The sequence below is a fragment of the Mauremys reevesii genome, linkage group 1 (genome assembly GCF_016161935.1).
Source record: "Mauremys reevesii isolate NIE-2019 linkage group 1, ASM1616193v1, whole genome shotgun sequence".
Classification (NCBI taxonomy): domain Eukaryota; kingdom Metazoa; phylum Chordata; order Testudines; family Geoemydidae; genus Mauremys; species Mauremys reevesii.
Window position 1 is genome coordinate 299,432,323 of NC_052623.1, and position 25,227 is coordinate 299,457,549.

Genomic DNA, 25,227 nt, shown 5'->3' on the forward strand with positions numbered 1-25,227 from the left:
TTAAATCACTGAGAGCTGTGTTAAGTGTGTGTGTGTGGGGGCTAAATATATTGTTGAGCAGCTAGCAGGATGGCTAGTGGAGAGGAGTGGCTAGCAGAGAGGAGCAGCCCAGGGTGAAGACTGCAGCAGATCCCCACGGAGAGGCGTGGCAATCGGGCATCGACACGAGCACATATGGTGCCCTCCTTACCTGCCCCCCCTTCCACCCAGGCTGGGAGAAACTCTGCAGATGAACTTCTGAACTGTATGGGGGCTGCACTGACCAAGGACAGAAACTGTGGGAGGAGTAACTTTTGGGTTGCTGGACTCAAGAATCGAAGAGAGAAGGACATGGCCCCATCTGCTTGGGGGTGGGTCTTCTGATTCATGGTTTTGTGTTAATGAACCCTAGTTGTGGTATTTTCCCAATTTAATGCTGAGTTGTTAAACCTCATCTTGTTAAAGATTTTTGCTACACCGAGACTCTGTGCTTGAGAGAGGGGAAGTATTGCCTCTTTGAGATGCCCAGGGGTGTGTGTGTGTAATTTTCCCAGGTCACTGGGTGGGGGCTCAAGCCGGTTTTGCATTGTATTGTTGAAAGGGAATCCCTATGTACTGAACCCGGCCCTTGCTGCTGTCAACTTGGCCTGGCAGAAAGGTTACACAGGAACAAACCCAGCAGGGACTTGCAGCCAATGCCCCAACAACTTTGAGATCTTGGCTCATGACAGCAGTAGAACTAGTTGAACTAGTTTCTCTCACTCTCTATCCAGGATTTGAGGACCTGAGAACCTATAAGGTGAGCCGTTCAGAATTAGAGAAATTTAGGGCACACAAAGGGCTTCATTGTGGGTAGCCTATACCCACACATCAGGGGTCACAACACGTGGTGCCTTTGACCCACCACAGGTAGGCTCCCTTCACTATCTCTGGCCAGCTAGTGGGCCTATCCTTCTGGAGTAGGTTGGTGGGTTTCCCAGACCCATGCAGGCATTTCATAGCAAGGAAACTGTTAGAAGGGTGGTCCTGGAGAGATGGGTGCTAGACTGATGACAGGTTACCCACCCTGTTGGAGTTTCCAAAGGCTCTGCCTGGGACTGCAGCTGTGGGAGGTAGGCCATTTTATTTAAGGTGGCATTTATTGTTGCCGCCTTTGGCGCTTTGAGAGTGAGTGAGCTGGTGGCTATGGGCGCTGTGGACAGGTCCCAGCGTGCGTTAAATGTAACAGATATGCAACTCTTGTGCTTACAGTACTCAAAAACAGACCAGAAGGGAAGAGGGGCCTATGTGGTGTTGAAGGAATGTGCAGATGAGCACTTGTTCCCTGTAAAGGTAATAGGTAATAATTGGAGATATACCAACCTCCTAGAACTGGAAGGGACCTTGAAATGTCATTGAGTCCAGCCCCCTGCCTTCACTAGCAGGACCAATTTTTGCCCCAGATCCCTAAGTGGCCTCCTCAAGGATTGAGCTCACAACCCTGGGTTTAGCAGGCCAATGCTCAAACCACTGAGCTATCCCTCCCCCCAAGGTGAGGTGAGGTGATAAGAGTCTCACTAAAATCCAGGGCCTGCAACTAGCCCTGTTGTTTTCATGTGGTGATGGCAGCTTCCTGACAAGGTATCAATTCAGCACCAGACTGAAAAGCACCTTGCACTACTGTGGTCTTCACCGGGGTAAATTTGATAGTTATTTTTCAGAATCAGAGCAGCGATGGCAGTAGCTGCAGAGGGTTTTGACCCACGTTAGGTGCAGGCAATAGAGCACTAGAAATCAAGGGCTACAGGACTTATGTCTGCATCAAGGAAACGATGGCAGGGAATGTGCTTGTTTGTTTTAGAAGCTACCCAGAGTGTACGCAATGTTTGGATTTGTGGGCACCCTATATTGCACGAGGGCCACAAGATGCTGCCAGGACAGCAGACGGATCTCAGCTGGGCTTCAGTGCTGAAGCTGTCAGCATCCAGAAGAGGCATGCAGTGGGATCAGCTTGTACCACTTCTGCACTCACTGACAGAAAAAGGCTAGGAGCAGACCGAGCCTTGCGGGCAAGATTAGAAAGAAAGTAAATAATGGGGTCACCAAGATATTCCTGAAGAAAGGGGGTTCCATGATACTGCATGGGGACATCCATTACAATCGGCCAGAAGTTTTCAGGGATGATGATGTATATCCATCTGACGGAGGTGCTGACGTACGGCTACGGCATGTGCAGGCACGGGTTGAGCAAGTGGTGCGATAGCAGGTGCCATAGCTGCGTGGAGAGTGACCAAGCTTGTTGCTGGCACTCCCTGGTTTCCAGTGCAGCTAACAGAATAAAAAAAGTTTCTAGAGGTAAAAGACCTGGGATTTTGGTGTTGGGCCTTGGGCTCATGTGACAGGATGAGACCTTCTGGCCTTCGTGGGCTGAGGTCCTCACCCTGCTGCACCCTCGGTCCCTCTTGCGGGGATGGGGGAGGGTGCTAGGACTCAAAGAACCACATCCTGCAGGGTAGGGCTGAAGAGAGCCTACCCTGCCTTATGGGTTCTATGGTAAGTCCTGCACTGGAACCAATTAAATGGCTGGTATAGAAAAGTATGGGTGAGGGATGGGAAGTGCCCCTCCCCTGTGTTAAAGTTGCGGTCTGCCACTTAATTCCATGCATGTGTCTGTCCTCATTTTGCTGCTGTGTCCACCTCAATAGGCATTTAATAGAACACCAACTTATCGTTGCTGAAATTACTGTCTTTGATTTATTTCAAAACTGCCTCCAGTAAAGTAGTATTTCTTACTGGAAATTGAGTTTGTGTGTAATTCATTAATCTGGCCAGCTGGCACTTCCCCTGAGAAATAAAGCAAAATCTTATACTAATTTCCCATTTTCCTTGGTTTCTCACGCTTGTGTTCAGAAGACTGTTGGTAGACTGGATATTAGATATTTTCATAATCATACTCACTTGCAAGCGAATCTCTGATGCAAGGCCTGGAAATATCACTGACGTTTTACTGCCATCGTGGCATTACTGATCTCACTATCTATCAAATCTCTAGTACTCTGCAATAAGTTGGACATAACTTCTGTGTAACATCACTGTATTTGGTGGCACTCCTGTGCAGCAGAATGAAAATTCTGTAGCAACCTCCTTTAAAATTCAACACTGGAGATTTTAAATGAATTACATAAGGCAATGAAATATACAATTGGTACAGCAGCCTGTTACTTATTTTAATAATAAATTTATTTTATTTTGCACTGTCCCCATATTTTCAGACTTCAGCATACCACAGGTTTTTGTATTACTTATGAAAATTGTCAGGGCAGAAGGTTTTGTCAGCTGAGTAGAGGACACCAACATGTATTTCTAGGATGCCTCAAAAATTCCTGGTCTTTGATATACACAGCAGATATTGTCTATCATTATTATCACTTAACTTCTGCCAAATGGCTTGATTGGAGTGGAGAAGCACCAAAAGGATCATTCTGAATCCAGGTTTAAACACAGTTTACTTACCACTTAGTTCAGTCCCTCTGAATCTATTAAAACTGTATATGGCCAAGGCTGGATTAAGGCAATCCAAGGCCCTTGGCTCACAGCCACATTCCTAGGGCCCAGTTTCTCAGTTAGAGCAGCAAATGCCCATTGAGGTACATGAAGCAGTTAACACCTCTTAAAGCTATTGTTTCAGGCAGTTTGAAGACACAGGCAGACATCACTGCATAAATTACACGCCGGTGATCTTTTCAAAATTGTCTCCCCAACCATAAGGTCTAGAGGGACTTACTGTGTTTAAATGAAAGCTGATACTCTGATTTATTTATTTGGCATATACAATCCAGTCAAGCCAAACCACAGCGTTCTTATCAATGATATTTAATGCACAAAGACCTCCAGAAAGTTTAGTCATTTTGCAGTCCTCAACGATGTGTATCAGGGTTTGTGGCTGCCCACACTGACATACTAGACTGTCTCTAAAATGACACCGAAATTCCACTGCAGCACAAATTCCGTGTCTGGTACAAAACCGGTTCAGAAGGGTCTGTTGCCTTTGCGGAAAATCAAACTTGGGTTGACATTGAGTGGGGTCCGAGATAAGATAATTATTTCTCGCTTTCTCTATGGACCATGAAGAAGAATCATAGAAGAAAATTAGGGTTGGAAGAGACCTCAGGAGGCCATCTAGTCCAACCTCCTGCTCAAAGCAGGACCAACCCCAACTAAATCATCCCAGCCAGGACTTTGTCAAGGCTAGGCCTTAAAAACCTCAAAGGATGGAGATTTCACCACCTAAGCTCACCACATGTCATCCACCATAAATCTTTCACCTGGTAAACTTATCCACAATGGGTGCTGTGAAGGCAGACAACCACGTGGTGGATTAAACACGTCTTTAATTAATGGTAGATGTGGCATATGATGTAATCATATGACTCTATGAGCCATAGAGGCACATAGGTTCCACAGGTGCCTATGCTTTAGGGCATGTCTACACTATAAACTTTTGCCGACGCAAGTTATGCTGGCATTAAACCACCACGGTTAGTACATTGCTTGTGTCTATGCACAGTTGGCATCTTGTGTTGGCACTTCACAGTGCTTGTTTCGATGCACAGTGAGGTGCACTGTAGGTAGGTAAGTATCCCAGTGTACAACTTGCTACCATCCAGCACACTGTCTTTTTGGAAGTTTTTGGCAATGCATGGTGGGGCAGAAGTCTTGGAGGGGTGACTGGGATTGCGGAGTCATGTTTCCGCAACTTTCTCCATCCCATAATGTCATCTCTATCCCATAATTTTCATGCCTATTTTTAAAATCTCCCAAACCTATGTGGGACTTGTCGCTGTCCACTATCTCTGACAGAAGCATTGAGCCTGCATAGCTCTGCACTGTTGTCATGAGCGTTGCAAGCACAGGATGTACAATCCTCCAGTATTTGCAGAGCTGCAAGAAGAGCCAACGGGAACATGACGATTTCCTGGAAGTCAGAATGCTGTGTCAACACAGGTAATGTAGTGTCTACATTCGCGCTGCGTCGACCTCGGTACATCAACCACAGTTCAATGCCACTTGGAGAGATGGTGTTTGCATAATGGTTAGCTTACATCAGGGGGAGACAAAGTTAAGTGTTGACACATGAATAACTGGGTTGATGCAAGGTGGCTTACGTCAAACTAACTTTGTAGTGTAGACCAGGGCCAACTTAGTTTGGCCCTGTACACAGTCATGTCTCCCACACAATTAGAGGCTCTCAATTAATGCTCTTTTCAACAGCAAGATGCACAAAAATTTCTTTTGACTTCAGTATTTCAGTGACAGCTTGACATGTGTCAAAAGAGTAACCTTGATGCTGGAGAATCCAGGCAATGACTCTGCTGATAATAGAGACTTTGCTGGGTCAAATGGAGAGCAGAAAAGGTGTAGGGGGTATGAGACCCAATAAACAGAAGTTGTCCTCTGCTTACAATGGCTATTTAGCACAACATCTTGACAGAAGTGTCTTCATTTTGGTGAATCTGGGCAGATCTTGAAAAGCCTGGCCTGGGAGTTATGAGTGTGCACCTCTATGGATTGTGGATACTGGATTGTCTGCAACCTTTTGATGAAGCATGGGCAGAGCTAGTGGAAAATGACAGATTCCAAGATTTTTTATGTTTTCACCTGCCTGGAAGTGTTTTGTTTATTTTTTTAAAGCTCTAGCCTTTTCTGTTGCAAAGAGGCTCTACAGTATAAACTGATATTCTGTTGCCTCATTAACCCAACCTTGCAGAAAGAGAAGTTTAAGGGGTGACTTGATTACAGTCTGTAAGTATCTACACTGGGAACAAATATTTAATAATGGACTCTTCAGTCTAGCAGACAAAGGTATAACACAATCCAATGGCTGGAAGCTGAAGCTAGATAATTTCAGACAGGAAAGAAGGTGTACTTTTTTTTTTTTTTTTTTTAAAACAGTGAGGGTAATTAACCACTGGAATGATTCATCAAGGGTTGTGGTGGATTCTCCATTCCTAACTATTTTTAAATCCAGACTGGATGTTTTTCTAAAAGCTCTGCTTTAGGAATTATTTTGGGGGAAGTCTGTGGCCTGTGTTATACAGGAGGCCAGATTAGATGACCATAGTGATCCCTTCTGGCCTGGGAATATATGAAAACTGGTCTCTCCAACCAAACAAATAGCAGCAAAAGTTGGAAATATATTCCCTCCTCATCTAACAAACACACACCTTAATGGGGGCAATCCTTCAGGTTCCAGTGCAGCACTCACAATCTACAGAGGTACACACCGACACCATCCAGGCCTGTCTCTTAGGACCCAGAATTTACCTCTGCAGAACACATTATATCCCCCCTTTCTAGTCTCATCAGCAGTGACAGATCTGATATTTAGCTCTAACAGTTTATACACTTGTGAAGAAACTCAGAGTGCTAATTACTAATCTACATTGATTGAGGGAACAGTAGAGAGTGGAACTGGAGAGAGGGGTGAAGCAGCTGAGGTGGGGTGCTGGAAACATGAAAACACTGATTGACTGGCACAGTAAAAGGGAAGTACATACATAATTAAAAATAGTTGTCACTTTTAATGTACTGAATTTGCAATATTTCACCATGAAGGGGGGAGGGATAGCTCAGTGGTTTGAGCATTGGCCTGCTAAACCCAGGGTTGGGAGTTCAATCTTTGAGGGGGCCACTTAGGGATCTGGGGCAAAAATCAGTACTTGGTCCTGCTAGTGAAGGCAGGGGGCTGGACTCGATGACCTTTCGAGGTCCCTTCCAGTTCTAGGAAATAGGTATATCTCCTATTATTATTATTATTATATTATAAATATTTGATTATTTTCTGCAGAATGTTTTGAATCATAATATAAGAACAAGCGCATAAACCAGTGGGAATTTGAGTCCTTATATTACTGAAATAAATTAAAATACATAGACCATTTGTCTTGAAATAATACACGTATGTATGTATTAATAATTTCAATATCATGTACGAGGTACAAGAATATTTCACACAATGGGCCAGATGGCTCCTCCCACAGAAGAAGTCACAAGTAGGGGCTTATGGGAGAGAAACACTGAAGTTTCCCTTTTGGGATTTTCAACAGATCATTCCTCTGGGGAAGCTCTTCTTGTCCACTGGGGGAAAAACGGGGACTCAGCACTCAGAATCTATGTATGCCCAAAATCAACATGGTTCTTTGGGTATTCACTGGAGGCCAGAAACATCTGTTCCTGCTGTTTATTACCTCAATCCTGTTTACCACATCATAACACTAATTATATCACAAATAGAGGGTGACTATGAAAACAGCAGGAACAGATGAAATCCTAAGCAACAAATATCCTGTTTTCATAGAGACGTCCATAGTAATGAAAACAGGGAAAGAGAAACAGAGAAAGTATAAATCAGCATAATGGTCTCTAAAAGATTGTTTTCCATAAAGTGTCAGTAGGTTTTTAGTATTCCAGAGAGTGCCTGAATTTTGGAGATATTTCATCTCATTTACATGTTTTTTAGTTCTAAGCTCTGTCATATTGAACATGAAGCAACATCACTTTGTAGTCTCTCTCAAAGGTCAGAGTTTGGGGTTTCATTATAGGCTCATACTTTCAAATTCTTAAAATGTCCTTAAGCAAAGAGAGCTATTTTTCAAAATTATAAGCCTTTTCTATACTCGATAGAAGGTGACATATAGCTTGGATTCTTTTGTGACCTCTCTTCCATTTTTCCTCTTGGGCTAGTTTCTTCTTTCTAAATCTTTAGCATTGTCTACTGACTTTAAGGAGCTAATACAAAGACCATTGAAATATTCCCATTGCCTACAGCAGGCTTTAGATCAGGTCCTCTGAGGGCCATCCTTGAACAGGCTAAAAATGACTTCCCTGGGAAGATGTACAAGACTTGATTTCCAATGAAGAGTTTTGAAATTGTCTTTTGTTTCTGGCTCCCTCACTAATACAGAAAGCTTAGAGCATCTGGTATAGAACTATTTCCAAAACTACTCCTGCACCAGTTACTCAGCAATCTGCACATGAGATCAAACCTAAGTTTTTAAAGATTCCATTTATAAATTTTTGAACAAAAATCAGCTGGGATCCCCATAGAGAAGCCCCAGTCAACAGAACCCATTTATCAAGTTCTGAATGTCCCACAAAACCTTGGGATAGATGAGGTTGTACTGTATAAAGAGTTTGGGCATTCTGGAAGTATGAGTGGCCAGGCTTGCCTGAACTCCCGCTAAAATGTTTGTGTCATTCAAAAGATAACTCTCCTTCGGATGTGGAATAATATTTTGCTTCCAGCCAATGATCTTAAAGTAACCAGGTAGAGTATTAAAGTTTTCCAACACATAACTTGCAGTTAAAAAGTTATTTAAGGCTTGCTAGAATTATTATATTAATGATGATTTATTATTTGTATTATCATAGCACCAGGGAACCCCAGTCATGTGCCAGGACCCCATTGTGCTAGGCGCTGTACAAACACAGAACAAAAAGAAAGTTGTTGCATCAGAGATCTTACAATCTAAGTATAAAATAAGAATGAACACAGACAGATGGGGGAGTGCAAGGAAACAATGAGACATTATCGTCTAAATAAACTGATGTAGGGTGGGGAAAGGGTTAGCACACACAAGCAGAGTGAACAGTGTGATGGCAGCAAACATCACATTAGTGCCATGATTTTGATTAGTTTTGTTTTGGGTGGGTTTACTTAGAAGGAGTCTGCTAAATCGAAAGAAAAGGAAAGGCAGGGGATGCAGGTGGCGGGGAAGTGGCGCAGGAGTGGAGTGTAGCTGATGTGAGGAGACTGAGGAGAGAGGGGAAGGGTTGGAATAAACAACCAATCACTATAGGACAGAGAAAGGTTTGTCTGGAATGTCTAAAGGAGGATAATTCCCTGCTTTGGTGGCTTCTGGTCCTACCAGCTGGAGTCTCTGTGAAGGGTTAGGTCCTGCAGATGGACACACCTGGGCAGATGCCTGAGGCCACGTGGAGCCCGACTGAAATCAATGGGGCTCTGCACAGGTACAGGGATGTGCCCAAGCATATCTATTTACAGGATATGGTCCTTACTGAGAAACTCAACCAACAGAAATCCTAAAACATAATTTATTTACACTGACCGTGCCTGTTCCTCAAAGAGACAGTTACTAGATATTTCAGCTAATAATTAGTTCACTTTTTTCCCCCTCTCTGATGGTCTTTAACCCATTTTTGAGCACAGCAACTTTTTAAACCTGGAAAGTCATTTAATTTTAATGACCCTTTCTTATAAAATAATCAATTATGCTATAGGTTATAAAACCTTCCTCATACACCATTTTCGGTGGATTAAAATCTTTAATCCTTTTCCTTATTCAGGGAATTCAGAGGTGCATGGGGGTACCTGAATGTCAGTCAGCATTCAAAGATTTTAATTTTAACAACGGCATGAGTGGAAACTGATCACTCCATTAAAAAAAAAATGCAAGGAAGAGAATAAACCAAAGGAGAGAGAGTTCAATACCTGTCCACCTTTCACCTAACAACCAAATTCAACTGCTTCTCTTTACTTTTTTCACACTGAAAAGGCTGCAATAATTTTATGGGTTTTGTTTATTGCTCTTTAATGCTCATGACTAGGGCCACATTTTAGTCACGTGTATTTTTATTAAAAGTCATGGACAGGTCACAGGCAGTAAACAAAAATTCATGGTCTGTAACCTGTCTATGACTTCAACTATATATCCTTGACTAAATCTTGGGCTGGGGACAGCCCAGGTGCTCAAGGGAGTTTCTGGGGCAGATGAGGGGGGTCGGCGGGGCTGGCAGGCTCCCTACCTGGCTCCATGCCTCCCCGTAAGTGGTGATATCCCCCAGCTCAGCTCCTAGGCGGAGACGTGGCAGGCAGCTCTGTGCGCTGCCTCCACCCCAAGTGCCAGCTCCGTAGCCAATGGGAACTGCGGCCAATGGGAGCTCTGGAGGCGGAGTGATGTTGCTGCTTCCGGGGAGCCCCTCTGAGGTAAGGGCCCACCCAGAGCCCACCTCACCCCATCCTGTGCCCCAACCTCCTTCCCCCTCCCACAATTAACTCCTGCTGTATATGTAAAAAAACCTGCATTAAAGTCCACTCAGTCATACTTCAGCTAATCGCTCAGAAAAACAAATTTGGTTACAATTTGCAGGAGATAATGCTGCCCACTTCTTGTTTACAATGTCATCTGAAAGTGAAAACAGGTGTTCACATGGCACTATTGTAGCTGGCATCAAGGTATTTATGTGCCAGATGCCCTAAAGATTCATATGTCCCTTCATGCTTCAACCACTGTTCCAGGGGAAATACGTCAAAGCTGATGATGGGTTCTGTTTGATAATGATACAAAGCAGAGCAGACTGACATGTTCATTTTCATCATCTGAGGCAGATGCCACCAGCAGAAGGTTGATTTTCTTTTTTGGTGGTTTGGGTTCTATAGTTTCCACATCGGAGTGTTGCTCTTTTAAGACTTCTGAAAATATGCTCCACATCTTGTCCCTCTCAGATTTTGGACGGCACTTCAAATTCTTAAACCTTGGGTCGAGTGCTGTAGTTATTTTTAGAAATCTCACAGTGGTACCTTTTTTGAATTCTGTCAAATCTGCTGTGAAAGTGTTCTTAAAACGAACGTGTGCTGGGTCATCATCCGAGACTGCTATAACATGAAATATATGGCAGAATGCAGGTAAAACAGAACAGGAGACATACGTAGTTCAGTCACAAATTTAATAAACACTTTTTTTAAGGAGCGTCATCTGCATGGAAGCATGCCCTCTGGCCAAAGCATGAAGGAGCATACATATGTTTAGAATATCTGGCATGTAAATACTTTACAACGCCAGCTACAAAAGTGCCATGCGAATGCCTGTTCTCACTTTCAGGTGACACTGTAAATAAGAAGCAGGCAGCATTATCTCCCGTAAATGTAAACAAACTTGTTTGTCTTAGTGATTGGCTGAACAAGAAGTAGGACTGAGTGGACTTGTAGACTCTGAAGTTTTACATTGTTTTATTTTTGAATGCAGTTATGTAACAAAAAAAATCTACATTTGTAAGTTAAACTTTCATGATAAAGAGATTGCACTACAGTACTTGTGTTAGGTGAATTGAAAAATACTATTTCTTTTGTTTTTTACAGTGTAAATATTTGTAATAAAAAAGTGACACTACAGTTTGTATTTTGTGTTGTAATTGAAATCAATATATTTGAAAATATAGAAAACATCCAAAATATTTAAATAAATGGTATTCTATTATTGTTTAACATTGCGTGATTAATTGCGATTAATTTTTTTAATCGCTTGACAGCTTTACTTAAACAAAACCCACGCTTAAACAATAATACTGTGACAGAATTCAATATTCATTAGAAGCCATGGCATAGTGGTATGACTTCAGTGGGACTACTTGATGCTTACAATGTAAGTGTTTCCAGGATCAATGCTTAAAAAAATTATGAATGATTGAGAAATACTATAATGAGCACGTAAGACAGAACATTTCAGCTGATAAATAAGGTGTGCACTGCACTAAGCATATTTACCTAGTTCAGGAAATGTATAAAGCTCAGCTAAACACATTGAGAGGAAAAACAACTGGTTGAACATTGCCTGGACAAAAATACTGTGCTATTTCTATTGGTGCAAGTTGCTATAACAGGTGCTGGAACAATTTTTATAGTGGGGGTGCTCCTGATGGAAACCATGTATTCAGTGTTTGTTGTTATTACTTTAAGCCAAGGGGTGCAGCACCACTCCTAATTTCATAACCAATGGTTGCCATCTAAAAGGGACACTTACAGTGTGCAGAAATCGATTTGTACAAACAATTCTTGCAACAGAAGCTAACTAAATGTGCTTACCGTATAAAGCTCATTTAGAACTTTCATTAAATCTTCATGAAGCTGGAATGCAATCTCTTTGCCCTGTAATTAAAAAGAAATTATTACGAAGAGGCACTTAAATCTCCACAGAAATTTGCATTCATCATTCATTCATATTTGAAAGCTAGCACAATAGAGATTGTGAAGATGGCATTTTGACAGAATTCCAGTACACTAAAAATTAATGATTCAATGATATAGAGACGGACAACAGCTGGAGAGAAATTTTCTAATAGGAGATACAGAAGTGATTTAAGAGTGTGATTCCCATGAAGTATCAGGAAATTAGGTGCCAACACAAAGGTTAAAGTTTAGGATTAATGTTATAATGCTTTTTAAAAATTGTATACTGTTTTACAACTGTTATGATACACATACATAATAAATCACTTGGAACGAAACATTCTAGGATATCCTATCCATTTCTATCACGAGTGTAGCCTTTGTTTCTCAGTACATACAACTATTGCTTTTATCTAAATATTTATTCAAGCAGTAATTGTAGCTCCTCTTTGAAACAGATAACCAACTGCATAATTTTCCACAGAACAGAGAGCTGAAACAGCTTTGTTTAACTTTTCTGCACTGAGTCTTTGCATTCATTATGACCCATAAAGGAGAAATACTTGGCACTGGTTAGTGAAGAAAGCAAGTATGTCAAAACAGGAGAGTTTAATTGGAGCCTCATTCAAATAGATTCCTTTGTTATTTGTCCATGTAACAGTTCAGTCAGACGAAAATTGTGGCAACTGTGCAAGAGTTGCAGGCAATTGTACAGCAGTCTTTGGAAAGCAACTATGTAAAAGATTCATAGACTCTGGCAAACTGCCTATGTAATATTTTTCCTTCAGTGCCTATCATCATAGCATCTAGCTAAACTACAGTGTGGGATCTCAACACATTTTTGCTTTTTGTGAGTAAACTGATAACCAACACTTAGCCTAAAAATCAAATGAAAACCAATCTCATAATAGATTGAGGTTTTTAGCTGTGAAAAGCACTATATTCTTATATGTAAAATGAAGGAAAATCACCTGCGGTGTACCAACTCACATCCAGAGCTATTGACATACTGAAATATCAGTGAAACACCTGTAGAAATAACTGTATTTGAACACACATTTTAAACTACACCCAAATTCCCCAAAGAGCCAGAGGATACATGCCATCAAGTACACTTTCCAAGAAAATGAAACACAAAATTTCTGGAACAAACATTTTTCATTTGCTTCCCGTCCCCACACCATCCCCACGTTTTAAAGCTATATCACACCTATACCATCATTTTTCAATTTTTATTAGAAGCCTTAAAGCAAGATGATTTTTGATAATTTTCTGGGAGCTTGAAAGATGGAAAAGGGTTAACAAGATTCATGTTGCATAACAGACAATCAGCTTTGGTAAATAAGGCATAACAGAATCCAGTTCCACATCTAGACAGCAATTCTGAAGCTCTGGTATACAGATGCACCACAATCTCTCTCATTCTTTATGCTTTTGAAAGTTTGGCATATTTTAATACCGAATCTCTCCTTCAAGTAGGTTCTTCCATTTGAAAGTCTAGCAAACAAGGCTTGCTACTTCAATGTCTTTGCAAAATCCAGACTAATGCATTTTATGTTATGATAACTAAAGAGCAAGTGCTACAAGCTACACAGTTTATAGTACACCACATAAAAATACATGATGTATTGCAACATACTGTAAATCATTAGTTTGAAACACAGTAAAAGCTTTCTAAAAAATTCTAAACTACTTTCATTGCTTTATTTGGCACATTTCCTCTAAAAGTTAACAATCCTGCTTTATAGTAGCCCAGAGTGATTCTGATGCAGCTTGCCTATCACTTCACAGAACTCAGACCTTTTTTCCTTCAGGTAACCTTTTATATGGAACTAAATACGATTGGCCTGTGTTAAAAATATTTTTTGCAGACCAAGATATTTAAACAACATGGTAATAGCCAGACTATAAAGCAGGACTTGAGGTTGGAAACAAATCCATGGAGAAACCCTGAGGCGAGATCAGTCCCCAACCCCCACTCAATACATCCATATTTTCAGTCACCATTACTGCTTGAATACCAATCAAAACCCAAAGTAACGTTGATTCTAAAACAGTGTTTCCTAATCTGGCAAGCAAGTGCCCAGACTAGTTTCAGGTGTGTGTTGAAGGGGAGGAAGGAGCAAAGAGAAAGCAACCCAATACAACATGCCCGCTGCAAACACTGTTGCAGTTAAAGTATCTGGTAGCTCTTTGAAACCCATGTGCCTTTCCTACTGCTCTTCTGTTGGGCCTTAAAGCAAATAGCCATGGGATATGTTCCTGTGTCCGGAAGCAGTTCCTTGGCTCCAACTTCTCCTCTGCTCCTGCAGTTCTCAGCACAGCCACAAATTCACAAGTAGCTCAGCTCCATAGAACTACCAATGACCACCCCTGGCATGACCCTCTCTCCTCTCCCAAGCAGCACATCGATTTTGGATGAATGGGACTCAGGGGTGGGTAGAGGGAAGTCCACTGGGGAGATGGAGCTTTAAAAGTTGCAAGCTAAAATTATAAAATAGAAAGTAAAAAAGAGAAACAAAACAAAAAACACCAAGATGAGCAGGAAAAGAACAGACTGAGAACAGCAGAGAGACAGAGAATGGCGAGAAGAAAGGACACCGAGTAGCAATTGTGAAGGGTAACGGATAGAGGGGTATACAGAATATGGCAACCATTCCACCAATTCATCACAAGAGGGACCCTGGCAGACAGAGATTGGAAACTGCTCAAAGCAGAGTGAACCTTGTAATGGCGCTGATGTGCAGTTTATTTCTGACTTAGCCATTGTAATTGTGGGGGGGGAGAGGGGGAGGGGAGAAATAAGTGAAGGGATTTTGTTAACCCCTAGCTCCTAGCAGTCCAATGGACTAACTCTCAAGAACTAATGCATTTTGCATTAGTATTTAACATCAGGAAAAACTGGCTCAAGGGGCTAGTAAGAAGGCTTTTAGTGTGTAATATATATTGTGTGTGCGCCTCAGATGTGCAGTGTATTTCTTTTCAGTTATTAACAGCTCCCTCCTCATTTTCAGTCATGCTACTTATTCTCCTCTCCTGCAGTACTTTAGTGCGCTTTAATGTTACCTTCCTCTGGGAGTTTATCCTCAGCAAAGCCAAATTATAGTATGCAAGATCCAGCACACCTTTTCCTGGAGCTAAGTCAGTATCTCTGACCAGTCTCTCAAGATCCTAAAAACAAGCTGTGAGAAGCCTTGGTCTTTGCTCTAGCCTCAAAAAATTTACTGAGGTGTAACCCTCATTGTGCTTAACATTTTCAAGATATAACTGATCCAACAACTTTAGAGAAAAGCAAAGACCATGGGCCTTAATACAACCTCATAAGAATGGATTAAATAGTGGTCTTCTTGTGTTTAATTGGTTTAGTAAAAGATTTGTTTATAATTTAAGTCATACCTAATCCAGTTTCAAAGTATACTGATTGTCTTCAAATGGTGTTAATCTATGTCACAATAAATGTAATCCCCCCCATATATTTATTGTTCCTAATTTAATTGGTACAGTAAATATCAGTGTATCCAGAAAATGTACAAAATAGTGCCCTGCACCTGTAAATCAATGGGATTACTCACATGCTTCTAGTTAAACACAGGCATACATACATACAAGATGTACTACCTGACATGGGGGAGGTGGGAATTGTTTTTGGGGAAACAGAAAGTCTAACACCTAATGTCTAAAACCGCAAGAGAGAAAAAAATGATTGCCAACAAATTTTGAAACCCAAATACATGTTTTGCTCTCTCTAATGACACTTGCATCAAACACTAAACAGCACTGGCATATATGCATAATGATAGTATATCAAGATTTTATTAGATTTATTGTTTGCGTTTCATACACCTAACATTTTACTACACACTAATGGCTGGCTCCCACTGACTCAGCGCAAGTATTTCCAGCAGTTTCAATTGGAGCAGCACTGAACCCAAAATTATTATTTGACTGGTTTTCATTTCAATTTTATAGTTAATTATGCTGAATTTTTCCTGGAATGCTGTAACATCTATGTTTGGGACATGTTATTTTACCATCAGTTACAGCATTCAGTAACACTGTTCATGGAATATTTCTCTCAGAATCATAGAATCTCAGGGTTGGAAGGGACCTCAGGAGGTCATCTAGTCCAACCCCCTGCTCAAAGCAGGACCAAACCCAACAAAAATGATTCGGCTTGTTACTCTCAGAAAAGGTCATCTATAAGCTGTCTTAAAAATACACCACCAGCTGTAGTGACTCTCTATAGACAGATAGCTAAACCAAAGTAAAATTGGCCCAGATCTACCAGTTTGCAGTGATTAATCACTTATCTAGCCTTTAATTGTTAAATGTAATTCCTTTAAATCTTAATGAGAAGAAAATGATGCAGAGATTCTCTATATATCCTGTGTTTTTATAATTTTCAACTAGAGCTGGCAGGTAGTCATATTTCCGGTTAATTACAAGATTATGGAATTTAAATATTTATTGTACTTCACTTCCCAACCTCTTTTACTGTAAACACTGGAGATATGTTCATCTCAGCTCATTATGGTTTCTGTCCAAAGAAATTAAGTTTTTATAAATTATAAATACACAAATATGGTTAAAGATTTTGGGTATATGTATTAATGTAGTTGCTTATTAACACAGCAACAGCCAGTATCATTGTATAAATGTTCTGCGAGATACTCTTCACATTTGTTGGTTTTTGTTATTCCTTTATTCTTCAATTGAAGCACATCTGCCCCATCTGTCTGACAAGATCTGCAAGAACACAGCATTTTAATAGGTTTGAGCTCTGCTGTTTGAGGTTCTGTCTTATGGTGGTGTTCATTTTGCACATAAAATTGCAATCTGTATTGCTTTTATATGCTGGCAACTAAAAGGCAGAAAAGCTTAAGTGCTAAATTGGACTAATGCAGACTGCCCTAGGGCAAGGAACTCTGGGCTACCAGAGTCCATTGCTCTGGGGCAGCCCAACCATGTGGACTGTCTTGGGACTAGAGACCCCAGAGTTTCCAGAATCCCAGGCCAGCTCTCTTCCTGTGCTGTCAGACTCCTGTAGTTTGGTGAGCCAGCTGGCCCAGGAGGCTGGGGGCCTGAGCCTCAGGACAGTCCACATAGCAGGGCTGCCATGGAGCTGCAGACCCCAACCAGCCTGGCAGCTGCTGACTGAAGTTGATTCTTATCAGTCTCAGCCAGCAGCTGTCAGGGCCAAGGGAGCATACTTCCTTTTGGAAACACCATGTGACAATGTTTTCCAAACATCTTTTTTTAAATTTCCAGTTCATGGGAAATTTTTGTAAAATTGGTTGGTTTTGTTCCAAATTAGAATGAAAATTTCACCATATTGAAATTTCCCATGAACCAGAAAACCCAAGTTTCAGCCAGCTGTACACCTAATTCCAACATTCTTCCTATTTTACAAAATGGTGATACAATTAGTTCAGGGTTCATCCAGCACACCGAACATCAATTATGAATTAGTGGCAGCCAACTTTATAAAGGGCACCCTCACTTCCACATGCAGACAGACTGTAGGGAAATGGCAGCCATCTTGCTGGCTTCAGACCTGTTCCTCTTTTCAACAAGTCAAATTCTGGGGCCCTGGAGATGTGCCAGTTAGAAGTAGAAATTGATGGAGTCTGATATTTTCTTTTATGCAATCTTGTTTATTTACAAGAATGTACAAAGTCCTGCTTCTCCAAATGCATGAGAAACCAAGAACAAAAAGGAGCAGTTTGTTAGCTTAGAGCCCCAAGCCTGTTCAGCCAACAAACTCGGAAATTCTCTCTCTTTTTCCATGGTCACATTGTACTCAAGCTGTGCTTGGCTTTTTTTTGCTATTCACTCTTGTCCTGCCCCTCTAGCTGAGCTGTCTGTTCCTAGTTTGTGTGCGTCTCCCACCTCCCCTCCCACACTTGGTCACAATACCCAGTGGAACCCTCTGCCCACCTCGTGCTAGTTTCTGGGCAGATTCCATCTGGACTTGTTTTAGGTGTGCCTCCTCTAAGTATTTTCTTCAGCTATCTTCAGTGAAGGGCATGTTCACAGATCAGGGTGAATATGGTTTTAGTTCAAATCCATAACAGGTTTTCACCCAGCTCATAACAGACCCATTGACAGTAAAAAGACGACAGTGGCCATTTTGAAGAAGGTAAAATTCAGGAGTTGGCAGTCTTTCATCATGTTTTCATGAGACAGATAAACAACACCTCCCAAAATTACTAGAGTCATGATCAAATAGTGAGAGTTGGAAATACTGAATTAGATTAAACTAACCGAATTTTGACCCTGAAAACCTACACAGGAAAAAAAAGATCAGTTTCATAATGAGGACTTACTACTTTTGGAACAGGATGTCTCCTCCCCCACAAATAAGTCCCCCCATAGAAATGTGCAAATAAGTTTACTGATGCTTGATCATCCCTTGACTTTACAAGTATCATTTCCAGAGTTTCCTCTTGAAATATTTCCTTATGTTGTACTTTTCAGGCATTTTGGGTCTTGAGGCTTTTTAAAGAGGTCTCCTGAATTTCCCTTCCCTTTTTCCTTCTGAGAAAAAACTAAGTACAGGAAAAAAAAATGCTGCTTTTGACCTCACTGTTGAGAAAAAGTGGCAGAAACATACAAGATGATACCAGACAAAAAAGAGATAATCTGCAGTGGAATCAGTTCCTGGAAATAACAGTCTGAGAAAAAAATTATGTCAGTGTGCCTGGAAGACGCTGCACTTCCCATAATACACATTATGGGACACAATTATTCTAGTAACCATTACTGTTTTGTCTAAGGGGGAAGCTGCAGCAGAATCTCCACTAATAAATTAAGGCTGTGTGTATACTTAAAACGCTACAGTGGCAAAGCTGTGGCCCTATAGCACTGTATTTCCAGTAGAGACAGGGAAGTGTCAGTACTATCGTACAAGGCACTGGTGAGACCTCATCTGGAATAGTGTGTGCAATTCTGGTCTCTCCTGCTTAAGAAAGATGAATTCAAATGGGAAGAGGTGCAGAGAAGGGCTACTAGAATGATCTGAGGAATGGAAAACCTATCTTATGAGAGAAGAAAGAGGTTGGCTAGTTAGGCCTAACCAAAAGAAGACTGAAGAGAGATATGGTTGCTCTCTCTAAATACATCAGAGGAATAAATACAAGGGGGAGAGAGGAGTTAGTTAAATTAAGCACCAATGTGGACCCAAGAACAAATGGATATAAATTGGCCATCAACAAGTTTAGGCTTGAAATTAGGTGAAAATTTCTAACCATCAGAGGTGTGAAGTTCTGGAACAGTTTTCCAAGGGGAGCAGTGGGGGCAAAAATCTAACTGGTTTCAAGACTGAGCTTGATAAGTTTTTGGAAGGAATGGTATGATGGGACTGCCTACAATGGCAAATGGCCAATCGGCAAATGCCAGTAGCAAAAATCCCCAACGACTCGACACAGGCCATTAGAAGGGGCAGGCTCTGAGTTACTACAGAGAATTCTTTCCCAGGGATCTGCCTGGTGGGTGTTGCTCACATGCTCAGGGTCTAGCTGGTTGCCATATTTGAGGTTGGGAAGAAATTTTCCCCTGGGTCAAATTGGCAGAGATCCTGGGGGGTTTTCACCTTCCTCCGCAGCATGGGGCCTGGGTCACTTGTAGGTTTAAACTAGTGTAAATGGTGAATTCTCTGTAACTTGAAGTCTTTAAATCATGATTTGAGGACTTTGGTAACTCAGCCAGAGGTTAGGAATCTATTTCAGGAGTGGGTGGATGGCCTGGAATGTGTAGAAGGTCAGATTAGATGATCACGATGATCCCTTCTGACCTTAAAGTCTATGTGCACTTCAGTGTAGATATTCACTACAGCAAAAGAAGGGGTTCTCCCATTGATATAGGTAATCCACCTTCCTGAGAGGCATTAGCTATGTCAAGAAGAATTCTTCTTTTGACCTAGTGCTGTCTACACTGGGGGTTGGGTTGGCTTAATTACGTCTCTCAGGGGTGTGGATTTTTCACACACCTGAGAGATGTAGCTATAGCAATGTAACGTTTCAGTGTATACCAGCCCTAAGACTGAATAAGGAGGGTGGCAAACCTCCGTGGAGAAGGTTTAATTTAAATGTTCTTGTGTATTAAATCTGGATATAGGATAAGCAGAGCTCTCTGGGACCAGGGCTTCTAACATTAAAGGCCTGAGTTCTTATCTCTTGTTATGGATGGATTCTTCTCTCCTGTTGCTTCAACAGATCAGTGTTCAGCTAGTATTGACTTGATTTGTAGGTGTATTTGTTTTTATAGCTTCTCATATGGCACCTCCACATTAGTACACTTCAGGTAGAATGCCATTGCGGCCTGGAGACTTGCCCATGGACATCTGCTTGATGTCTCTTGTTATGAAAGAGGAATATAAAGCCTAAGCAATCAAGGAAAGACCTCCAGGACATGACATTCTCTGCTGAAAAAATAGTTCTGTTCCTTTTACAAGGACCATTTGTTCAAGTTCAAACACAGGCTGTCTCCATATGATCCTGATTAGTACTGTTTGTCATCTCATTATACCAAACAAATATGCAACATACCATAAGCTATGTACACAACTGAACATTTCCAAGCCACATATATTGGTTAAACCTCCTCAGGAGTTTTCCATCTTTTACTTCTCTTGATTTATTTCTTTCTGTTCTCTAGGACTGTCCTAATTTTTCTCTTGACAAAGAAGCGAGGCTCATGGGCCCAAAGACTTCAAGTAATATGCTCTTGTAACTTTGGGCACAAAATGCTATAACTGGGTATCTCTATAAAAGCAGCAAAGAGTCCTGTGGCACCTTATAGACTAACAGACGTATTGGAGCATGAGCTTTCGTGGGTGAATACCCACTTCGTCAGATGCATGTGAGCATCTCTATAGCACTTAAACTGAAAGATTATAATTAATAAGGTAAAACCTCCTGGAGCTTTCTATGATCTAAAAGGACATTAAAATCATGTCACTGCCTGATATTGCTGCTGAAAAACGAATAGACGTCAGTGTACCTTAAGCACTAATCGGTGCCTACCTGTAGGAACTTCTGCTTAGAAACAAGACACACAAACCAATGGCTGCAGCCTAGACAGAGAAGGCTTTGAAATCAAGGAGCCAGACCAAGGCCCAAAGACAGATTAACCTAATTATTCCAGCTCTCTTTATCTATAGGTTTTTTTAGGTGTGTCAGTGTCACAGAATTAATTGTGCAACTGCGGTAAAAGCATGAATAAAAGAAGGACTTACTTTAATTAAACTGGGAAAAGATTATATGCTTATTTTCAGTCTCCCTTACCAAATAAACACATCTGAGGATTTAACAGGAAAATAAGGTGCATTAAGAGTAAACTAAAAGCTGAAGTGGCTGGGTCCTCTAATGGTGTCGCTAGAGTAGATATGGGGACAGAATAGGCAATGAGGCAGGCCAGTCCTCACTTACACACAGGCCCCCAACCTGAAGCAGATACTCACCAGCAACTACACACCACACCACAGAAACATTACCCCAGGAACCAATCCCTTTAACAAATCTTGTTGCCTACTCTGTCCTCATATCTACTCTAGTGACACCATCAGAGGACCCAACCACATCAGCCACACCATCAGGGACTTATTCACCTGCACATCTACTTGTATTTTCCTTTTTCCTTCTGAGAAAAAACTAAGTACAGGAAAAAAAAATGCTGCTTTTGACCTCACTGTTGAGAAAAAAGTGGCAGAAACATACAAGATGATACCAGACAAAAAAGAGATAATCTGCAGTGGAATCAGTTCCTGGAAATAACAGTCTGAGAAAAAAAATTATGTCAGTGTGCCTGGAAGACGCTGCACTTCCCATAATACACATTATGGGACACAATTATTCTAGTAACCATTACTGTTTTGTCTAAGGGGGAAGCTGCAGCAGAATCTCCACTAATAAATAAAGGCTGTGTGTATATTTAAAACGCTACAGTGGCAAAGCTGTGGCCCTATAGCACTGTATTTCCAGTAGCTCACGAAAGCTCATGCTTAAATAAATTTGTTAGTCTTTAAGGTGCCACAAGTACTCCTGTTTTTTTACATCTACCAATGTGATATATGCCATCATGTGCCAGCAATGCCCATCTGTCATGTACATTGGCCAAACTGGACAGTCTCTACGTAAAAGAACAAATGGACACAAATTGGACACCAGGAATAATAACATACAAAAGCCAGTAGGAGAACACTTTAATCTCCCTGGACATTCTATAACAGATTTAAAAGTAGCCATACTTGAACAAAAAACCTCCAAAAACAGACTTCAAAGAGAAACTGCAGAAATAAAATTCATTTGCAAATTTAACACCATTAATGTGGGCTTGAATAGGGACTGGGAGTGGCTGGCTCACTACAAAAGCAACTTTTCCTCTCCTGGCATTGACACCTCCTCCTCAATTATTGGGAATGGACTACATCCACCTTGATTGAATTGGCCCTGTCAACACTGGTTCTCCACTTGTTGGGTAACTCCCTTCTCTTCATGTGCCAGAATAATAATGCCTGCATGTGTAATTTTCACTCCATGCATCTGAAGAAGTGGGTTTTTTACCCCCGAAAGCTCATACCCAAATAAATCCGTTAGTCTTTAAGGTGCCACCGGACACCTCGTTGTTTTTGTGAATACAGACTAACACGGCTGCTCCCTGATACTTGTATTATACAAGTTATTTAGTTAAAGCATGACCTGTTATCAAGATATATCTTTAAATATGCAGCCTAATTGCTGTGTTTCCTTGTATTACAAGACAGGCAAGGTGGGGGAGGTAATATCTTTTATTGGACCAACTTCTGTTGGTGAGAGAGCCAAACTTTCGAGCCACACAGAGCTCTTCTTCAAGTCTGGAAAAGGTACTACGAATTGGTCCAATAAAAGACATTAGTTCACTCACCTTATCTCTCTATCTATCTAATATCCTGGGACTGACATGGCTACAACTACACGATATACTTTTATTGTAAGTAAGAAGTGCCTCCTATCCAGGGAAGACTTGTGGTTTATATTGCAGAACAAAAAGTCTGTCCCACAGATATTGATTGATATCAGCAATTTCATTTTGGAACTATTGTGTTCATCTTCTGGTGTTCTTTCTACTAAACATGCACACTTTACTTGTATGATAAGTATCAAACTACTAGGGAAGATTAAGGACGCATCAAAAGATTAATAAATGAAGAATTTCTGAGCAAACAAGAAAAAATTTAGTTCAATATGGAGTTTACTTGTGGCTGTAAGGAGAACAGCATACAAAGATTGGGCGGTTGTTTTGCTTGAGAGGTAGTGAAGAGAGGCAGGAAAGCCCAGTGAGTATGGTGAATCAGCATAATTATCTATAATAAAAGAGGTAGTCAAAGTATCTTTAAAACTAGGTCAGGGTTAATGATTTATGGACCATTCAGCATCCAAAAATACACCCTGATTCCAGAGGGATATCTCAATTATACATGCCATTTTTTGTCATCCTCAAAATTGCAACACAGAAGCTGGTGTTAGGGTGTTTAAATAATCAAGGTGATTGCTACAAGCCAGCAGTAACCTTTTCAGCAAAAACTACTGCTTAAGTAGACTTGATTCACAGTCAGTTAATTTAATTTTTAGACACAGCAAGTAAACACTAAAATCTTCAAATTATTTAGCAGCAGAACTTCTCTGTAAATGTTTCTGAAAAAGAAAAATATTAAATGATAAAGGTCAGGTCTGCACTATAATTTTTGCTCCTGTGGCAATGTCAATTAGGGGTGTGATTTTTGGTAACATTTCTATGCTCGCAAAAGCCCTAGTATAGATGCACTTATATTGGCACATATAAGCTGTGTTTGCTCTAGGAGGGTTTTAGTGTAGATTAGGCTCCAGTGTTAGCTTCAGATATCAATATTTATGAAAAGCTCAGAAATTTCCTCTTATGAAATTTGAGTCTTAATTCTTTAAATTGATCCACCTGTGTTTGTAACAATGGGCCCATTACTGAAACCCTTCTACTTATGGCATTCCCATTGAAGTCAATGAGAGGTAAGCATATATATTATTTGCTGGAACGGATTAAAAATGCTTTCCTGATTAGTTGTTCAACATCTGTATATCTTCCATATTAGCAAAAATAGTGGTTTGTGTACAACAGATTCATGCATCTGACAGAACATTCTGTCATCAAGATATTGGAAGAGTGATAAAGCAATTAATTTTAGTTTAGTTTTATTTCTACCACAGGTTTTATTGCACATCATCATATTACATGAAATTGTTTTTACCCCCCTTTCCTCCTCATTCTTCTTCTACATTCTCTAAGTAGCTCTTGGGTCCAGCTGCATCCATCCCCATTTACAGCCTCCCTTTGTCCAGTGAAACAGGAACTTTCAGGACTGTGTCAAATGAAAGCCTCTTCTGGAACCAGAAATCATGCATCCTGAATGCCAGTAGGAAACACCATCATTCAATCGGTGACTGTATACCTTTAACCTTAATTCTTTTGGAACTCATTTTTGTAATACCCAGGATCAATGCCTACAGAATCACACAGTAACTGATGATCATGCATTTACATTGTTTTATTGTAGAACACACTATTGATGATAGCTAAAGACTCCACTCACAAGCATCAAACTGAGGCTGCCTTACTGTCCTTTCTTATCCAGAGAGGAAGCTGCACTATGTATTTATCATGAAGCTATTAATCTTTTAAACAAAACACCTGTAAAACTTTTACAAAGAAGTTTCAGTGAAATCCCAATAACTATGTAACTAAACAAAAATTAAATATGGGGGAGGGAGTCTTCTATGGGAAGCATAGCACATGGCTACTTCCCTATCTCCAGGCATCACCTTTGTGACAAACTGATCACAAGCTTAATTCTTGGAACCCAAGACCCTTCTACTTGAACCAGAGACACTCTCAAGGCAGAGAAGACATGGTTACTTACTGTAACTGGGGTTCTTTGAGATGAGATGTGATACAGATGTGTATTCCATTTAAGTGTGTACAGCCCAGAACACCAGAGCTGGAGAATTTTGCCTAGCCATACCCATAAAGGGGCAGCATTCACGCCTCATGGCAATAGCCCCTCCCTTGCCTATTTGAGATGGCGCCACCCCAATCCCCCTCAGTTCCTTCACACTGAATGCCCAGAGAGTAGACTCCAATCCTGTTGTTGTTTCTTCTTCGAGTAGATGCAGCCGTGTATTCCAATTAGATGACTCACAAGCAGCATCCCCCCAGGAAGCGGGGCTTGGAATCTACCTAAGCAAGGATTGCAGGACTGCCCTACCAAAACTTGCATCAGCCCTGGAAGATGAGTT

The 25,227-nt window shown here is 41.0% G+C and overlaps 1 protein-coding gene across 4 annotated transcripts in view; it reads right to left on the minus strand.

Annotated features, from left to right (window-relative positions):
• SRGAP1 (SLIT-ROBO Rho GTPase activating protein 1) overlaps positions 1 to 25,227 on the minus strand; it is a 242,346-nt gene that overhangs the window by 81,133 nt on the left and 135,986 nt on the right. For all 4 annotated transcript variants that reach the window (XM_039502442.1, XM_039502423.1, XM_039502449.1 and 1 more), the window contains exon 4: positions 11,840 to 11,902. In XM_039502442.1, coding sequence (XP_039358376.1) covers positions 11,840 to 11,902 — 63 coding nt within the window. The remainder of the gene's footprint in view (positions 1 to 11,839; positions 11,903 to 25,227) is intronic.